The sequence below is a fragment of the Falco naumanni genome, chromosome 18 (genome assembly GCF_017639655.2).
Source record: "Falco naumanni isolate bFalNau1 chromosome 18, bFalNau1.pat, whole genome shotgun sequence".
NCBI lineage: Eukaryota > Metazoa > Chordata > Aves > Falconiformes > Falconidae > Falco > Falco naumanni.
In genome coordinates this window covers 4,620,248-4,638,200 of record NC_054071.1, presented here as the reverse complement: position 1 = coordinate 4,638,200, position 17,953 = coordinate 4,620,248, and the positions used below count along the sequence as shown (strand labels likewise).

The following is a 17,953-nucleotide window of genomic DNA, read 5'->3' as shown; positions in this document are numbered from 1 at the left end:
AGATCAAAACCTTATTTTTCATAAAGGCTTCTGTACCTACCTGCCACTTACCTTAATACAGAAAGAGTTAAATTAGGCAAGGAGGTCTTTATTCTGATAGATCCCCTGTCTAGAGAAGATACACTAAGTCCAGGATATTTTGTAGAAGCATCTGTTAGAGCTGGTCTTAAGTGCCAAGAGCCTTAGTGCAATATGCGCAAACATTGTGTTGGGGGATTGTTTTATAATAACATAGCATTTTTCCAGACGTGTTATTACATGGTTTGGTCAGGTCTGTGTAGACAAGCACAAGAAATGTTACAGCCAAGCCACTGTACAGAATTACATGGCCCAAGCACTAACAATGCTGCATCATTCTGTAAGCACAGAGTTTGGTTCTGCCTGCCCAGGTGAATCCATCCTAACTCTAGCTAAATCCTTCCAGTGCAGTATCTTTACTGGTATGGATCAGCACCCAAAGGCTCCTGACCTTCAAACTTTCTCAGTTCTGTCCTGACCAGATGGAATTTCAACTTACACATTTGATTTGGGAAGTGTCTTGGTGGACTTAGATTTTAATCTAACTTGGCTTGCTGAAAAAGAGCCCTCTTTAGCTGTTGATAACAGCCAATAAAGGGAGCTTTGTTTCCAGTGGCATGGGACTACACGTCAAACCTGTCCCATCAGCATCATTTACTGCTTGGATGCTTTTCATGGGCTTGGTTAGGTCTTCAACTCTGGGTCTCAAGTCCTGAGGGGGTGCTTTTAAGAGCAGTGAGCGTTGTACAGTTCTCTTCCCAAAGAACTATCTGCTTTCTTATTTAATGTGGAGGTGGTATCTGTCTATCTTTCACCCACAAAGGATTTGATTCCTAACCAAGTTACAACAAGCAGTATTTCAAATCTAAGATCTACCTTAAGTTGGCTCCCTTCCTGTGCTCTCTTCCTTCTCTCCCTCCCATGCTTGCCTGCAGCCCTGTCTGAGTTTAAGACTCTTTTGGGTCGCACCATGTGAATATCCACTCTCTGTCTGGTTTGCTTCCCCAGGGTGGGCCCATGTCGTCTGTGCTTTATACATCCCAGAGGTGCAGTTTGCCAACGTGCTCACCATGGAGCCAATTGTCCTGCAGTATGTACCCCATGACCGCTTCAACAAGGTGAGGCCACGTCTTTCTCATGCTGTCACTTGCCTTGGCTTTTTTGGGTCATCTTATTCTACCACATCTCCTGTTCAAATTATTTTAATGTTCAGGTACTTGGGTTCCTTTAAAAATAACTGACAAAGTACATCCCTGTTCTTGCAAATAACTTTTTGGTCCTCCGTTTCTCTCTTCCCCAACTCCCTGCAACTTGGGCAATCTCCACCTTGGAGCTGCATGTCGATTACTGCACATTTTGATCTGGCACAGTTGTTATTTGGGGAGAAAAACAAGATGTATGAGTTCTGTGCATGCCACTGAGAAATAACCCAGAGCTCTTGTTATAGGAGGGAGATGACTGGACACAGAGTTATTAGTTCTTGAAGGCTTTGCCTCCTGGTGAACAGTGAAAGCAAAGTAGATATTTTGTCTGCCTCTTTGAGTGAGCACTTTCCCTTTTGTGTTTTTTTTAATTTTTATTTTGCAGACCTGCTACATCTGTGAAGAGCAGGGCAGGGAGAGCAAAGCAGCCTCTGGAGCATGCATGGCCTGTAACCGACACGGCTGCCGACAAGCTTTCCATGTCACCTGGTGAGTTCCCCACAGCATCACCCCAAGAATAACCCCCGCTGTTGGTTTTTGTGCTATGGTTTTGAGATTGCATTAAATGGGTGATGTGGGGAGCTGGGCCAATCACCCTGGTTTTATTTTGTGCAAGGGGTATCTCATCCTTGCTCAGTTTGTGGGGGGAACTTCCCCAGCAGTGAGCCTTCCCTGCTGGGAACTAAGGCTGGGGATTTCCCTAAGACTGTGTGGAATCCAAGAAGAGAAAAGATGAGTCACAACCCAGGAATGTTCCTTCTCCAGCGGAGCACAAGCAAGAGTATCATCTAGATGATGTGTTTTTAAGGGCTGATATCCTTGCAGCCTGAAAACAACATCACCTATTGGCACAACAGGGAGATTCCCAGCTTCACATAGGTTCTTTGCTCATGATACATCTTTTGTTGGAATTGTTACTCATCTCTCAGGCCTCCCTTAATTAAAATAAAAATTGCAAGACAATCTGGGAGAAAAGTACTGACAATTTTATAGATCTTAATGTGATTTAAAAATAGTCTGAACTTTTTTCCTCTCTCTGTGCATACTATGTGCCAAGCAGAATAGGAAACTTCAAGACCCTGCCTGGGTATCCTGAACTATTCTTTTCCCTTCGATGGGATATGTGGTCTGGCTGTATAGTTTGCTTTATCCTCCTTCTAATTGCATGTATTTCAGTGCCCAGATGGCCGGCCTCTTATGTGAAGAGGAAGTCCTAGAAGTTGACAATGTCAAATACTGTGGCTACTGCAAGTACCACTTCAATAAAATGGTGAGTTTCTTCATCCCTGCAATGGAGATTTTTTGTCACATGAAAGGCGTTGCCTTCATCCTAGGCTGTGCCTGTGCTCAGAGCGGTAAGAAATGCCAAGAAGACAAAATCAAGGTCTGCAGCCTGCTTCCCTTTTCAGCCATTCGGTCAGAGTCACTTAGAAATAAAGATTCATTTCTATTTTGCATTTCTGTAGCATCTTTTTTTTTAATTTTCAAAACTAGGAGTTGAATTCTTCCCATCTGTTTTGGCTTCCCTGTACAGCTGAAAGATAAGTCCCAAGAAAGGGGAGCAGCCATGGTGTTCAGTGCTCCAGGGAGGCAGGGGTATAGCTCAGGCACCCTGGGGAGCAGGGTAACACAGAGCAGCCAGACCTTCTGCCTGAGGACAGAGGTAGCCCAGAAGAGACATGGAGTCATTCACTGTTTGAGGAATATTTGGGGCAAAGGACTTCCCCCTATTAATTACAGTACTGAGAGGAAAGAGAGGAACCCTTTTCCTGTTCTGCATAATTAGTAGACACCTGCTCTCCCCCCTCCAGCAAAAAGGAAACTTGATCCTCTAGCTACAGCTTTATGTCTCAGTGGCTCCTTTGTTGCTGGCCTTTTCCACTTTCCTTCCTGCTTATCAGTGCTGTCACATACAGTGACTGATGTCTTGAGCTTCCCATCAAAGTCAAACTGGAGGACACCTTCCCTGCCCTTCAGGTACCCTCAGTATCTGACACAAGCGTAGCTCTGTATCAAGTTTTACTGATGCTGAGATAAATAGCAGGACTTCTGCTGGTGCCTGGAGCCTGAGAACAGGTCATCCTTCCACGCCCCACGCAGAACTGAGAGCTGGACAGTGCTTTTCAGGAGGACTGAACCACATTGCTGCTACCATTTATCTTGTGTACAGAATGATCTCTTAGCAGCTGTGCCTTTCTTGTACAAGTGTCAGTAAGCATGGGCCACCAAGAGCCAAGGATTCGGGGAGTTAGATCTACATGCTGTTCGTAAGCCCACTCATATGGTATCCACTGGGGTTGGCATGTTAGGAATCAGGCTGGGCATCGGGTACAAGAAGTGTTTGGTTCTGCATGTGGTAGACAAACTATTTACTGTTAACTTTGCTCACTGTAACAGTGAAAGCTGAACTCTGTAACACTGTTTTCCTCTCTCTCTTTCTCTCTCCGGTTCTCCAACTACTGTCCCCTTCCCCACTTACCTCAGAAGACCTCACGTCACTCTGGAGGTAGCTCCTTCATCGCTGGAAGAAGGAGTCGATCCACATCCCCTGCTCAAGAGAAGCATGTATCCCACCACGAAAGGCCAAAGAAGGTAAGATTTGTACTGAGTTTGTCAATCCAGAGAGGCACAGTCATGTGGGATGGAGGTGAGAAGGGGAAGAGTGTGCAGAGAGCACCGATGGCTCTTCAGGTGAGCCCTGACTCTGCAAAGGGTTTCGCAGTCAGAGATCTGAATAGCAGCTGCGTTTGTAGCCAGGCCTGTGGAAACGTGTATGCAAATAGAGCAGCACAGCCATGGGGAGCGTGAGGCCAAGTTTGCATGTTCAGCTTATGCCAGAGGAGTCCTGGCAGGACATGCCTGTGAAATGTGCAACTTTCCCCTTTCTGTCCTGTGGCAAGCCCACTCTGAGGATGACATTGTGCTACAGTTTCCAGCTCCTGACTTGAGCTGTGTGAACGTAGTTTGAGCTGTAGTTTTAAGCGCAGCAGCTCAAGAACGTAAACGGAAGGTCGTTGTCCTCAGATCGCAGAGTCCAAGTTTTAAAAGGCAAAAAGATTCTGATTAGTAATCTGCATTGTGGCCAGCAGGTTAATTGTAGGCAAGAACAGTAATTGGTATAAATTAAGTAATACTTTGTTAGGCAGATTAACCAGCGACAGGGATTCCACCTGCTTCAAGTCTACCTGTGAAAATAGTTTATCTTCATTAAACAATTCTTTAGAAGAACATTGCATGCCAGATCTGACTGGTACGGTAGTTATTTATCTAACTCTGCTGGCTAAGATGTACTCATCAAAACTGCTGCAGTGTTACAGGACATGTTAACAGCACACCAAGGTTCATAATTAACTAATTGACTCACGTGACAAATGCTCATATTTCACGGAAAAGCAGCAGTGAACCTGTAAGGCAGAATCCCAGCAGACTCCTGGGTTCTGACAGGGGTGCATGTGCCAGTGGGAAGGGTCTGTACCAAAAGAAATGAGGAGGCCAGGGACTTGTGAAGTACTTGTTATTTATAACAGTAAATAGCCCTAAAAGGCAGGAAACGCTTGTTCTGGAGGATTCAGGTTCTAAGGCAAGTGGCAGCAGAATAAGAAATCTTTCCTACCCCTTGATGGATACAGCTTCTGCAATACCAGGAATCCACAACAGCGTACTGCCAGCCTCCTTTGCACCCTATCCAAAGTGGTGGAGTAGGTTTGGAAGCAGAAATAACTTATATAGGGATACTGTCAGCATGGTCAGATAGTTTTTAAGACTTTATGGGCCACATCCTGGTTTTTGTTAGCAGAAATCCAGAATTACTCTACCAAGCAACCTCTGGATATATTCCAGTGTAGTCAAAAGCTAAATTGACCTTGTTGTATAAACACAATTGATGATACCCCTGCAAATTGTGGCGTGAGTCTTTTAAGTCTTGCCATAGGTGTTTGGGTGTTTACTTCTTTTTTGTTTGTTTTTGTCTTGTTGCAGTAGGCATCCTCACAATGCGTAAATGAATTTGCATGGTAATGATAGTGACCCATATCCAGAAACAGCCTGATGACACTCCGGTGGGTTATGTGGCCTAAGTCTGATGGACCTCAGCCCAGTCTCCAGAGGACAAGGGCATCCAGGCGTTCAAAAGCAGTATGGCCATCAGTTAATACTGACTGACACCCTCCTGGCATGCCCAGCTGAGAGTCCATAAATTCTGTGGGCAGGAAAGACATCTCCTTCTTTATTTACGGAGGTTATCCCGCAATATCCAGTTTGAAACGCTGCCCACCGTGTCCGTTAGGTGTTTGGGAAGCTTGCCTAAACCATACCTGATACATGGGCAAACAAGGCAAACCTCGCTGACAAAGTGGTGCCTACCCAGCTGCCGGCACCAAGGCAGTAAATTTCCTACTGCCGACAAGGCTGAAGTGTCCGGGGAGTATTTACGCCTCTTGTGTGTTCAGCTGCTGCGAGCAGAGGAGGCGGCGGGAGGGAGAAAGAGCATCTGTGCCATGGACGGGGGAGCGAGCGCTTGGCACAAGGTGAAGGGCTGTACTGGAACGTGCTATTTTTAGCCAACAAGCAGGCAAAGGGGGTGGGGGAGAGGGCAGGATCGGGGTGATTGACGGCAGCTTTGGAGAGCTCAGCTGTAATTATAACTGACAGACTGCGCGAGTCCAAGGCTGGGGGGACTGTACGAGGGTTTCTGTATTTGTACAGCTTTTTTTTTGAGGGGGGGGGGGAGCGTCATGTGCCTGGCAGGTAGGAGCCAGGGTGGTGCTGCTTCCCAGCTTTGGTTGGGAAAGCAGGTCAGCACCAGGGGGAGAGCGAAAACAGGAGGAATATGGATTTATTTATAGCCCTCTCAGTGGCACTTGCCACTATTGTTAGCCTCTGGGTTCCTCAGAAACGTGCAGGGACTCCGTCTCGCTGCTGCCTCACCACTCTCCCCTCCTGATGGCTCATCGGGTTTACAAGCAGCAGATCCGATGGAGGCCCCTTCCAGGGCCGGGATCGCTTGGCACAGCCGCAGCGCAAGTGCAAAATCAAGTCCTTCCACTTAGAGAGCACGGAAAGGGGGCCGAGGTGTGCAAAGCAGCTGAGAAGGGCAGGGTAAGGAAGGCACTCCAGGCTTCCAGGGGTGTTCCCTAGTTTACAGGCCTGGGAGCAGCTGTGAAGTGCCGGGAGGAAGGACTGGGTTTGGGGTGGTGTGGGAGCAGAGACTTTTCGAAGGGGTACCCGAAGAGGGGGTTGATCTGTTCCTTCCCACATGGTTTTGGAGTACGTGACTAGCAGTGCATGATCTAATTGCACATGTTTCAGAGGAACTGGGCGTGCTGCTGCGCTGACCTGAAGTAGAACAGCTTTTTTTTGAGCCTGTCCAGCTGTGCAGCTGGCTGGTCCCTTCCTCCCAGAGCCGGAGGCGTTGCAGGGGAGCTGATCACTCGGCGGCAGAGTGGAGCGTGTGTGAGTCCCTGGGTTGCAGGTGCTCCTGGCTCTCAGCTCCAGAAGGAGCTCAGTGCCTGACAGCTCCCTTCCAGTGCAGGGCTGTGGCTGTTTACTTAGGCTTTACGGAGCAAAACTCTGGCTGAGTTAACGACTAAGTGAGGGGCACAGGATTTAACCCAGTGGCTTCAGTAAGACAGCAAAGACTTGGGATTTGGACTCCTAAGCCCTGCTGTAGAACAGTTCAGCATTTGTGAAGAGTCTTGTTCTCTGTGGAACAAGGGACAATTGTGATGTGGACTGCAAGCCAGCATCGGCATCCCCTGCCTCTTGCAGGCACAAATGATACCAGCCCAAGCATTTCCTTCGGTGCTGTCCTGAAAATGGGAAAGCTCCAGACTTTGGTTTTTCCTCAGAACATACCAGGCCTTAGCAAAACTGGCCCCATTTATTTCTTTGGGGTTGGTATAGCAATGTGTGTGCTCTACCCTGTGGGAGCCTTTGCGGGGTTTGTTTGTTTAAAAAAAGAAAGAAAAAAGAAAGAAAGAAAACAATAGCTAAATACCAAGAAAATGCTGGATGACGCACAGGGGTTGAATGAAGTACAGATGTTCTGTCACCTATATTGTCTGCTTGAAATGCATAGAAAAAAATTACCATGCTCTGTGGAATGAAATTTGTCACACCAGGAGCAGACAGGAGCACATGCACTACAACATTTTTTAGGCGTATACACCATGGAGCGAGATGCTTGTCCAGTGTTATTTTTAGTGAACACCTGGAACCCATAAGCAAGATCAGGGAACTTTTAATTTGGATATGGGACGTTGTTCTGAGAGGCACGGTCCCTGCCCTGTGACACAGGAAAGTGAGGCAGGCACTTGGAGCAAATAAGCCTACCTGCAGCTGTTCCTCCAGTCTAGGTACAGAGGCAGTTCTCCACAATCCTAACACACCTTTGGCTCCCGAACTGCTTCCCTAGGCATGGCAGGGGACAGCTTTATTGGGGTACAGGGACTGTGTGTGTCCTGTCCCCCTGAGCACCAGCCAGGGTAGTGTACGAGCCCCCGGTCCCGTGGCGTCTGAGCAGATGCACGGCAGAGCCTGCCTCCAAGCTGCCATTGCCTGTCCGTCTAGACCTGGTGCCAGTGGAGGAAACGAGCCAGGGATCCGGCCTGGCAGATCCAGCACACTGGACAAATTGTACTGGGCTGAAATACAAACCGGGTGGGTCTGTGTGGGGCTTTGTGTTTGCATTCGAGTTGGTGACGGCGGTGTGCATCTTGGAGTTTTGTGTCCACACAGGCATCGATGGGCAAAGTGGAAGTTTTTTTCAAGTGATATGCAGGTGGCTGCTTGCAAGACCAGCACAGATTTTTTTTTTTTTTGGGGGGGGAAGGCGTACTGAGTCTAAATCTGCTCTAATCTAGCCAGAATAGCCTTGTTTCACAGCATCCTTGGCTGGCATTCTGTGGCCTCTTGTTACGTGGGTGTTTAACCGCCCCCAGCAAATCCTTCCATTAGCAGGGGGTGCAGCAATAATTTGAGAGCGCACAAAGCCCAGCCAGGGCTCTCTGTCTGTCCTTGTGTAAAAACCCTCCTGCGCTCAGAGGGCGTCTCAAGGCAAACCCACGAAATCCCCAGCACGGCCCCGGTGTGAGTGAGGTTGCAGGCAGGGACTCGGTGTCTGTCCCTCTGTCCGGTGCTGCCTTCCTCCTCGCTGCGGCTGCCATGGCTGCAGCCCAAAGCCAGGCCTCCTTCTCCGGGTGAGGGAGTTCAGAGAGCCTGGGAAAGAGGGAGGGAGCAGCAGAGCCCACTTGGCTCTTCCCAGCTCTTCCCTCCCTCCTTCCCCTGCCCAATCTACTTTTAATGATCCAATTGCTGGTGTCCAGCAGATTAAAAGAGGGGGCTCGTGGAAGGGGAGATGGCAGTGGGGGGGAACAGGAGGAGCTGTGTACAACCCTTTTTGGCAGCGAGAGATCCCGTTTCGTTCCTCCAGCGCTGGGGAGCTCGAAGGGAGATTGTGTCGCCGGCACGCCCCCCCTGATGCAGCCGCGCTCCCCCCGCCGCAGGCCTGGCCTGCTCCGTGCCCACATGCCAAGCCCCAGCTGCTCAGTCCTGCATGGGGAGAGTTTGTTTCCCGTGAAGTTTGTTGCTGGGGGCAGGTTCACGTTCCCTGCAGACCAAGCCAGCCAGCCTGCTGCAGGGAGCGCCGAGCGGCTGCAAGGTAGGGCTCGGCTTTTGCTTGCAAAGATGGGATGGGGGTGTTGAAAGCTTTCCGGCTCTCACAGTGCATCCTCCCTCCCTCCCCTTCCCCTGACTCCAGCTTCGTGGCACAGCCAGGGAGGTCTCTGTGGGCAGGCTGGGCCGGTGGTAGCAGCTATATTGGCTGTGAAGTTTCCTGGAAGGAGGCTCTGCAGAGGAGAGTGCCTCTGTGCTGGGGAGATGAAGTGCTGGATGCAGAAGAGCCAGGTGGGGAGGGGACATTTCAGAGACTGGGGACCAAGTGCTGTTTTCCCCCTCTCCCCTTGCCCTGCCCTCCCTTTGCACCCTGCGGCTCTTGCAGGAAGCATTTGGAGCCTTCCGGTTCCTGGAGAGAACCCACACGTTTAAAAAGCCTGTGGTGCAAGTTGGGGAACGCCCTGGGTTGTCCGAGGGCCTGTCAACACAGGCAAGATAGCCAGGAGTGACTGAGCACCCTGACTCTCTCAGGACCGTGGTCTCTGCGGGCAGTCGGCTTAACCTTGCCAGCAGCGCCTTGATCTGGGGGCAGCCTGCCCCATCTGCAAAGTGTCCGTGGGGTAACCGAGTTAATCGTCCTGCCTGTTTAGCACAGGGCACCGCATTTCCCCCGTAATATTGAAGAAGATGTCAGATCCTATTGCCTTTTTGTGTACCCAGAAGTATTAGAGAGTAACTGGAGCGTGGGGAGGTGGGAGAGGTGGGAAGGCAGCAAACACCCAGGCTGTGCAAAGCTGAAGGGCTGCAGCCCAGAGAGCTCCTGGGTGTCCTGTCCTGTGGGCTTCTGCTCTGCCCGGGCAGAAGCAGCACAGAGAGCATGTAGAGGATGTGTGGGACAGGCAGACGCTCTTGGTGAGCACACCGGAGGAGCAAGGTGTGCTTGTGGGCATGGCCTGGCACTGTGCGCAGGGACACGGAGCACAAGTGCAGCTGAGCTCCTTGTCAGGCTGCGGTGGTTCTGGTTTCAATGCAGTCCTGGTCTGTGCGGGACAGATTTTCTAAATAGTTAAGAGTGCAGTTGCTCAGCACATGTAGTCAGGGCCAGATCTTCAAAAGAGCTCAATACCCAGTGTTTAGCTTTTTGGAAAACCTGACCGTTTATTCAAGCATCTAAATAGGATCTGAAACATTCCAGAAATCTGGTCCCTATTGTGCAGGCAGGGTTCTTGCTGAATATGTACATATGTATGCACTCCTACATATAACCAGAGGACTGCTCAGTTAGCTGTTGTAGTCTCTGCGCTGCCGACAGCAAAGGGAGATTTTTCCGACAGGAGACAGCCAGGATGTTGAAGCTGGAGGATGTGAGTTTGGTGGTTGCCATCGCAATGCAGTTGTGGGAGGTTTTGTGGTTTACTGTGGCAATAGTCAGGACATTTCTGCCTTTCCCCACGCATGTGCATGTGTGTATGTATGTAGGTGTGTAGGTTCATTGTCATTAGCCAAAATGACTTGGCTCTGCCTTGTCTCGTCTTGACCATGATACATGAAATTAAATCATTATAGTGCTGTCTCACTGGCATTTGCAGCAGTGTATCTTATTCCCTCTTGTTGCAACTTGATGATTGAAATGCATTTGGGATCTGAAAATGAGAGAACAAGCGTTGTGGTATTCAGAAAGTGTAAGGAACAGGGTTTGTGCAGTTATTTGGCAAAATGTATTGTAATGAGGTGTCTGGCCCCTGTTTTCCATTTCTGGCTTCCGTGAGTGGCACTCGCAGCATCTGTAAGTAGGTGAGTGTGTGTCCAGGTAGGGTGGAGATTCCTGACTTTTCTTTCTGAATTTATGGATGACTTTCTGTGAAATATCAGCACGTTCTCATCCCGTGTGCCCTGATTTCCCCATTTGTAAAATGAGATGTAGATATTAAAAACCTCTCTTCAGCTCGTTGAAACTCTCTGCTGTGTGCTATTGAGTGCGAAGTGTTACTACTATTGCAATAATGAACACTGATGTGCACATGGTCTGTGACAAGCTACTTAGCTAACTGGGCCACGGTTTCCACATCTTCCTGTCCTAGAAGACCCATGAGACTTAGAATTTATAGCACGAGAAGCCCCCAAGTATTTAAAACATTATGAGATTTAGTAAAGATTTAATTTTAATTTGTCTTTCGGCACTTAGTCTGTAGAAATAACATTTTCAAGTTTTCCTTGTTCACTGCCAAAGCTGGAAATGTGTGTTAAAGAAAGGAGAAAAAAAGAAAACAGAGATTCTTGTAAAATCCTGTAGCTCTAGGACCAAAGAGGCTTTAACAGATACGCCAAATGCCAGGAGTCTTGTGATAAAATGATGGATGTTGGCAGTGTTGGTTGGGCACTCAGCAACTGCAGTGAAACCCTAGGCTGGATTTGCCTCCTTTCTTCACCAGCTCATCCCAGTGGAAACTTCTGTGGCATTGTGGCAGGTTTACATTGGCAGGGTCCCTGGTGGCTGCAGCGTGGGCCGCCTTCTCAAGTGCAATGAAAATTCAGCCAAACCCACACTGGAAGGTGCTGGTTTCTGGAGCACTTTTGCTTCACCTCTGCTTTGCTTCATGCCTGCCTTCTCCAGCCTTTTCCTCCCGCCCTGTCCCTCTTCCTGCCCCTTTTTTTCCCCATTTAATGTGTTGTTTCCTAAGCTAATTATTCCACTCTCTTCTCTCCTCCCCCAAAACACACAGTGAAGCTCATATATTTGCTGCAATTGCATCTTCCCCTGACAGCATCCCAACTTTGGCATGTGCTGGCAGCTGTAGCCTCAGGGCTTTGCCTGCATGAGGAAGCAGTTGGCATCTTTCTGGAGAGTCAATGAATTTTGATGTGACTGTTCTGTTCTCAACACACCTTTGGTCCAGACTGAGGACTTCAGCTTCTAGAATAAAATGCCTATGCAATAGGGTTGTACCAGCACAGGCATTCTCTCCCACAAAAAGGTCTCGGAGAAAGGAGGATGGATTTTTCTAAGCCCTGCACACATCTGACAGCAGCTCTCAGTCCACACACCAGTGATGACACTGGGAAGTTTGGAACAGAGCAAAGTTTCTGCAGCTTCAGTGAAGAAGGCCTCATCTTTAGCTGACATCAGTAGCATGGAGAAGCTCCTGTAGTCAGCTGAGTCTGTTCCCATGGGAGCATGCACCTGAGGAAGACAAGGAGGAAGCAGGAGTGTGTAATGGAGCATGATCTTCTGTCTGTCCATCCATCCATCCTGTATCCCAGCTGGCCTGCGCATCCTCCAGCCCCCCTGACTTGATGTCGCGTAGTCCTTTCACTGAAAACGTGTCTGGTTTAGCATAAACATCCAGATAACACTATATAAGAGTAACCTCCTTGGTTACAGTCCATTCCCCAAGAGAATATAAAATCAGGGTAGGCAGGACTCAGTGTTTCTCAGGACATGATTTTTCCTTGGTTTGCAGTTTGAAGAATCCCGTGTTTCTGGGGTTTTAGTGAGGGCAAGAAACAGGATGAAGAAATCAGTCTGAAGAAAATGGTCTGTCTCCTGTTAGCAGAGATGGACCCAGACCAGCTGTCTCTGTTGGGAGGGGAGATGTGGGGGACCTCTAGGTTAGGTTCAAGCCAAGGCTCTGAGATCTCCACGGACTGTTCTCTTTACCTGTGCGTGTGCAACACGTGCTGAAATCAAGATTCTCCCATTGTCTGTGCAGGGTGGATTTGAGAAACCCTTGAAGGAGGTAGAGAGTGAGGGGAAGGGGGCACAGAGTCCCTTTGGGGAAATAGCAAGAGGAAAGCTCAGGTTTCTTGAAATCAGCCAGAGCTTGTTAAGTCCTTCCCTATCATCTTACCATAAACTGATTTGGGGGCTTCTGTTGATACTCTGCACTCCAGATGTTGGCTGCAGCTGGGGTAGAGATAGCAGGACGCTCCCAGCCAGGAGCTGGGATGTGGGGGAAGGAATACTGGGCTTGTGTGGATGGGTGGAGAAGGAAAGAGGAATATGAATGTATGGTTGTAAATCCACCCCTACACACCCTCCTTTCTTTTCCCTTACAACTGCTATTCTCGGCAGAAGAAAAGTTAGCCTTCCAGTACTCTCTGATTTCTTTTGCAGAGTCGGAAGGACAAAGAAAGACCTAAACAGAAGCACAAAAAACGTCCGGAGTCTCCCACCAGCCTTACCCCATCCTCGGTGTCCGTCGCTGCAGAGAAGGTACCAAACAACAGGGTGTGAGCGTGTGAATGCAGACTTGGGGGGGGGGGGGCACAGCGGGAAACCATTGACTCTGACTTTCCTGGGAAGTGGGGAGGACAGGGCAGAAGAGCAGAGAAAGGGCTTTTGTCCATTTATTTCGATGCCTGATTCGTCACATTCTCGTTTTCTCTGCCTGCCTCCCCACCTTGATGCCCACCTTGGGAATTTTAACATGGCAGCTGTCTTGATTTCTGTCAGCACTGACGACACTATCATGGAGCTAAACTCCCAGGTGACTGAGCTGTAAGTGCCAGCCTGGTTTGCAGCAGATGTTCAGATTTGAAGCTCTTGCAGAATAGATAAATATCCACACTTTGGCCTTTGCTGCTGCCACATCGTAAAAAGCTCAGGCAGGTAGATAAGCAAGGTAAAGCTTGTGGGAGGTGTTATCCTTTATTAGGCAAACTGATGCAGCTGAGGGGAAAAAAAATAGACAATCTTAGAAGCTCGTAAGATCTTCAAAGTGCATAATAGAGGCAGCTTTTCTATGTGAGACAATGGGAGGCTGGTTTCTATTTAGTTTCTCCATTTCAGGAAAATTGAGGCAGAGGGGCACAGTGTGGTGGCCTGTTTTGCACCTGAGGTGTAGAAGCAGTCCAGTTTCCTGCTGGGAAGATGTCACTTGTGTGGGTTTATCTTCTCAGCACCCAGGGCTGGTGGGGTGCAGTCAGGATGTCGGTGTATTTCTGCTCTTCGCTGCTGAAGTCGTGCTGCTGACATGGACTCTTGCACCTGGCTGTAAATCAGGATAGCCCTGAGTTTTCTGTAATTTGTGCCAGCCCCAAACACCAGTAATGCAGAGTAGACAAAGTTGAACTTGCCTCGAGCTTGCATGCAACAAGGTGAAGGCCAAGTTTGCAGTTGTTTAGGGTCGGGGAACAAGTGAGGTTACTCTAGCGCCTGGACCTTTGGAGTTGCGCTCTCCTCTGTAGTGGGAATGTAAATTAATGCAATTCCTTAGCAGGGCTGTTCTGGTATAAGTGAGAGTATGACTAGGGCCAAGCTCCTGCTAGAACAAATAAACAACATGTCCCAGGAATGTCCTTTTGTGCACAGAAATCCTACTTGGAAAGGCTTGGGTGTCCTTTACGTGGCAGGACTGCCTTGTGAAAATGAAAATTCACAGGCTAGCAGTGTCTGCATATGTGACAAGCACTGCAGGGGCAGTCTGGAAGAGCGAAAGCTCCTGCCAGTCAGCCCAGGGTTGCTTTGGGTTAGGGCTGAAGAGGATTTTCTATGTTCTGTGCAAGGCCGAGCCTGGAAGCGGGGAGTAGATGTAGGTCAGAGCTGAAATGGCAAAGCTGGTCTCATGGTTCTCAGGCTGGGAGAAGCAGAAAGTTACAGCGGGACGGAGCGGAGGAACAGCCTCTGAGCGGCGGAACAGCCTCTGAGCGGCAATCACTCTTGATTCACCTGTGCTCATGTTAGGGCAGCGCAGCTCTGGCTTTTGGGAACAGCAGATTCACCCAGTTAACAGAGCTGTCAGGACCTGATGGCCTAAGAAGATTATTTTCAAGCTGAACTGAAATCCAAAACCTGACTCTTGGCCAGCTAGAGTGGTTGTTAGACAATTACCCACTGTCTCCTCCAAAGCCCTGCCAGACCTTTATAAATAAGGAGGGAAGGGTGCAATTCAGTTTTACAGGCAGCTTTCAACTCTTTGTAAGCTAAAATTCAGGAGATCCTAATTACTGTAGCTGTAGTTGAGTGACAGGGTTTTAGTGTTTCCCTAGGGAGTTATTATTAATCCTCATAACAGAGAGTATATTTCCCTTGCTTTTTTGTGCATAGATCCCAAAGCATTGTTCAGACTCTGTTACCGGAGGTACTCGCTCCAGATCACATTTAAGAGTGGCTTAGCAGCCTGCTACAACCCTGCAGAAACCCCTCAGGGGTGGTTGTATGAGGCTGTCTGGATAGTTGCACCAGTGTAACATTGCACAGGCCAGACTAGTGTAAAACCTTGAGACCCATTAATGTAGCATGTCCAAACAGGTTTCCTCTTGGAAGCCAAAACCATCTTTGTCCTTTCTGGATCTTAGATTAGTACAGCTTATCCCAGTAGAGTGTACTGGGGAGCAGGCAGGGTAGATGCAGCAAGCCAAACGCTAACGGTGTGGCTACACAGAAGAGCATTGCTGGTCCCTGATGGGCCATGGCTAGAGTCTGAAGAGGGCTGGGGTCTCTTCCTCTTTTTTACCATTTGCACGATCTTGGGCAAATAATTTATTGCCTCCCTTGTCTTCGCCAAGTTACCCAATGAACAGAGCATAAACTCCCGAGGGATAATCCCTGCAGGTGACACAGCTCCTAGTCTTTCGTGGGGAGCAGCTGGGTGAGAGCAGATCTTAATGACATGCAGCAGTGAGGGCAGATGGTCATGTCCAGGCTCCTGGGAGAAGGACAGTGGTCCCGAGCAGCCGTGCAGAGCCGCAGGAGGCTGGTGCAGCCCTTGATGTCCACGCCAGACCTGTGCTGCCGGCTCACTGCGCTGCTTGCACCATAGCCAAAGCGGCACCACACGGCGGTGAGTCCCAGGCTCCCGTCGTGGTGCGCAGGCTGGGCTGGAACAGGGTTGGGACTGGAGGCACTGAGCATCGCCAGTGGTTTGGAGCCAGCAATGAAGAGCAGGAGCATGAGTCAGGCGAATCAGCAGAAGGGTCCTGGCACTGTTTGCCCCTTGGGCACCGGGGCTGTGGGCAGACCGTAGCGTGGCACCAGCCACCAGGCCAGGGCGAGGTGTTACTAGTACCTGAAGCCATGCTCCAGTCTGCACCCAGTTTGCTTAGCCTAAATGGAGCCTGGGGCAACAGACATCTGAGCCCCAGCATCTGATGTTGCCACCAAAGTCCTCTGGAACTTTCAGCAACCCTTTAAAAATGGATTTTGAGAGCTATAGTTCTCTATAGTAGCACTTTTTAAGCTACTTCACCACGTTAGGCTGACAGCACTGTAACTATATTTTGTTGTTTTGGAGGAACGGTGGTATATTCTACTTCCTTGTTCCCTCAGGCAGCCTGGCCTCTGGCTTCACATTTTTCTTTAATTTTGCAATCCAGATTTATTTTTTCAGTTCCAATTTTCACCTAATATATAGTCCACCATGTGCTCCCCTCTTGAACCATTTAGTTATGAAGAGGATCCTTTGATGTGGTTTCAGTCTTCCTCTGGAAATCAATTGTGCTAGACCTCTGACTTCTGCCAGATTTCTTAACATCTTACTGAGTGCTTCCCTGCATCTCCTAGGAATCTGAACACCATTAATATCTGACACTTGGACTCTGCCAGTCCTCTGTGTCCTGTCTGTGCAGTGACAAGCTCTCACTGCCTCACTCCGGTTTAGCGGATAAACATACTGAAAACACAGTGGTGGCCTCAGCTCCCATCTACACCGGAAAGTGAAACTAGGGTGTGAATTCACAGCATGCAAATGACTCTTCATAATACCTCTTCCGAGCTCATCTCCTGCCTCTGAAAAGTGTCTTTGGGCGATGCAATTCTCATCGCTCTTGAAGAGGGGCAGGAGACTTTGCTCGTGGGGCACAGGAGTATTGCTGCCAGAGAGCCGGTGGAGCAGCTGACCTGGTGAAAATCCCCCAATGGGGCTCCAGAGCTTTTGGGTGGATTGGGGGGGATTGTAGAGAGTGAATTTGTGCTGGATATAGGCTCTCATTCATTGTCATGCTGGCTACCTGGAGCTCCTACAGACTTTTGGGGAGTGGGAAGGAGGCAGAAAACATCCCCTCTGGGTCAGAGTTTCTGGCTATTTCACGTGGTCTATCCAAAACTACCAAAATGCTGCCAACCAGTAACGCTTTTGAACAGCCTGTTGGAAAGATGGCATTCATGGAGCGGGCCTGCGGTAGGGGAGGGTTTCTTGCCAGGGCAGGAGCAATGAGTCTCACCAGTAAGTCTTGGCAGCCAGGGCTGCTCCGTCTCTGTCATCACACACACCGCCAGACAAATTCAGGAGGCAGTTTCTGTGCTCAGGATCTCTCCGTGTAGCTGGTGCCTGGTGCTGGGCTCTTGGTTTGTGAGCAGCCGAACAGCAAGCAGCCTGCCTCTCCCCTCCCCCTGCAAATGCCCCTGGGGAGCCATCCTGCCACTCTCTGTTGCACTTGCAGTAAATCTGCAGGATTGCAAGCCACCCCAGCTGCCTTCTTCTGCCAGCTGCAGACATCATGATCACTTGTTGACACACACTCACACATGCTACGTGTTTTGGGCTGCAACATCTGGCTTGCTCTGGGTTTTGTAATCTAAACCGTAGATGCCAAGGCCTCCCCGCACCCACCCGCTCCTGGTCAGGTGCTGGAGAGGGAGCGCAGCAGAGCAAAGAGCTCATGATTGCAGACGCCACCGGAGGCAGGGAGACTTTCCAGGTTTCCCACTGTTATTTGAGCTCTCGGCATCTACCCAGGACTGGCCTAGAGCTGACAGATCCTGGGAACCTCTGCACTGCGCCTGGCTCAGGCAGATTCACAGTCACTGCGATGGGGTAGGGGTTTGTGGGAGAAGGCTGATGATTATTACCCTTTTTAATCAAAGCATGTCTCAGCATGGATATTTGTGGTAAGAATCCCTGAGCGTTTCAGCATCCCTTGTCCTGACCTGAGTGGGAATTTGCCAGCGACATCAGGGACTTAAAAAGATGGTCTTCAGCCCATCTCTGTGTCCTATCCCCACCTAGAAAGAACAGCAGCGCAGTGCTGCCTGATCTTGAGGTTGAGGGAAGAGACGTGGTGAAGGCTGAGAGTGGCTCAGACGCAGAGGTGCTGTAGCCTGTGCCCAGAGCTCCTGATGGAGACGGGTCTGACCTGGTGTGGAGAGGCAGCTGATGCTTACAGCTTGCCTGGGTGGCTGCTTC

The 17,953-nt window shown here is 49.5% G+C and overlaps 1 protein-coding gene across 4 annotated transcripts in view; it reads left to right on the top strand.

The window, feature by feature from the left end:
* MLLT6 (MLLT6, PHD finger containing) overlaps positions 1–17,953 on the top strand; it is a 46,889-nt gene that overhangs the window by 9,711 nt on the left and 19,225 nt on the right. For 3 of the 4 annotated variants that reach the window (XM_040617345.1, XM_040617342.1, XM_040617344.1), the window contains exons 4-8: positions 1,027–1,136; positions 1,606–1,709; positions 2,397–2,490; positions 3,705–3,812; positions 12,946–13,044. In XM_040617345.1, the coding sequence (XP_040473279.1) occupies positions 1,089–1,136; positions 1,606–1,709; positions 2,397–2,490; positions 3,705–3,812; positions 12,946–13,044 (453 nt within the window). In that variant the 5' untranslated portion in view covers positions 1,027–1,088. The remainder of the gene's footprint in view (positions 1–1,026; positions 1,137–1,605; positions 1,710–2,396; positions 2,491–3,704; positions 3,813–12,945; positions 13,045–17,953) is intronic. The other variant, XM_040617343.1, reaches the window with a different exon arrangement.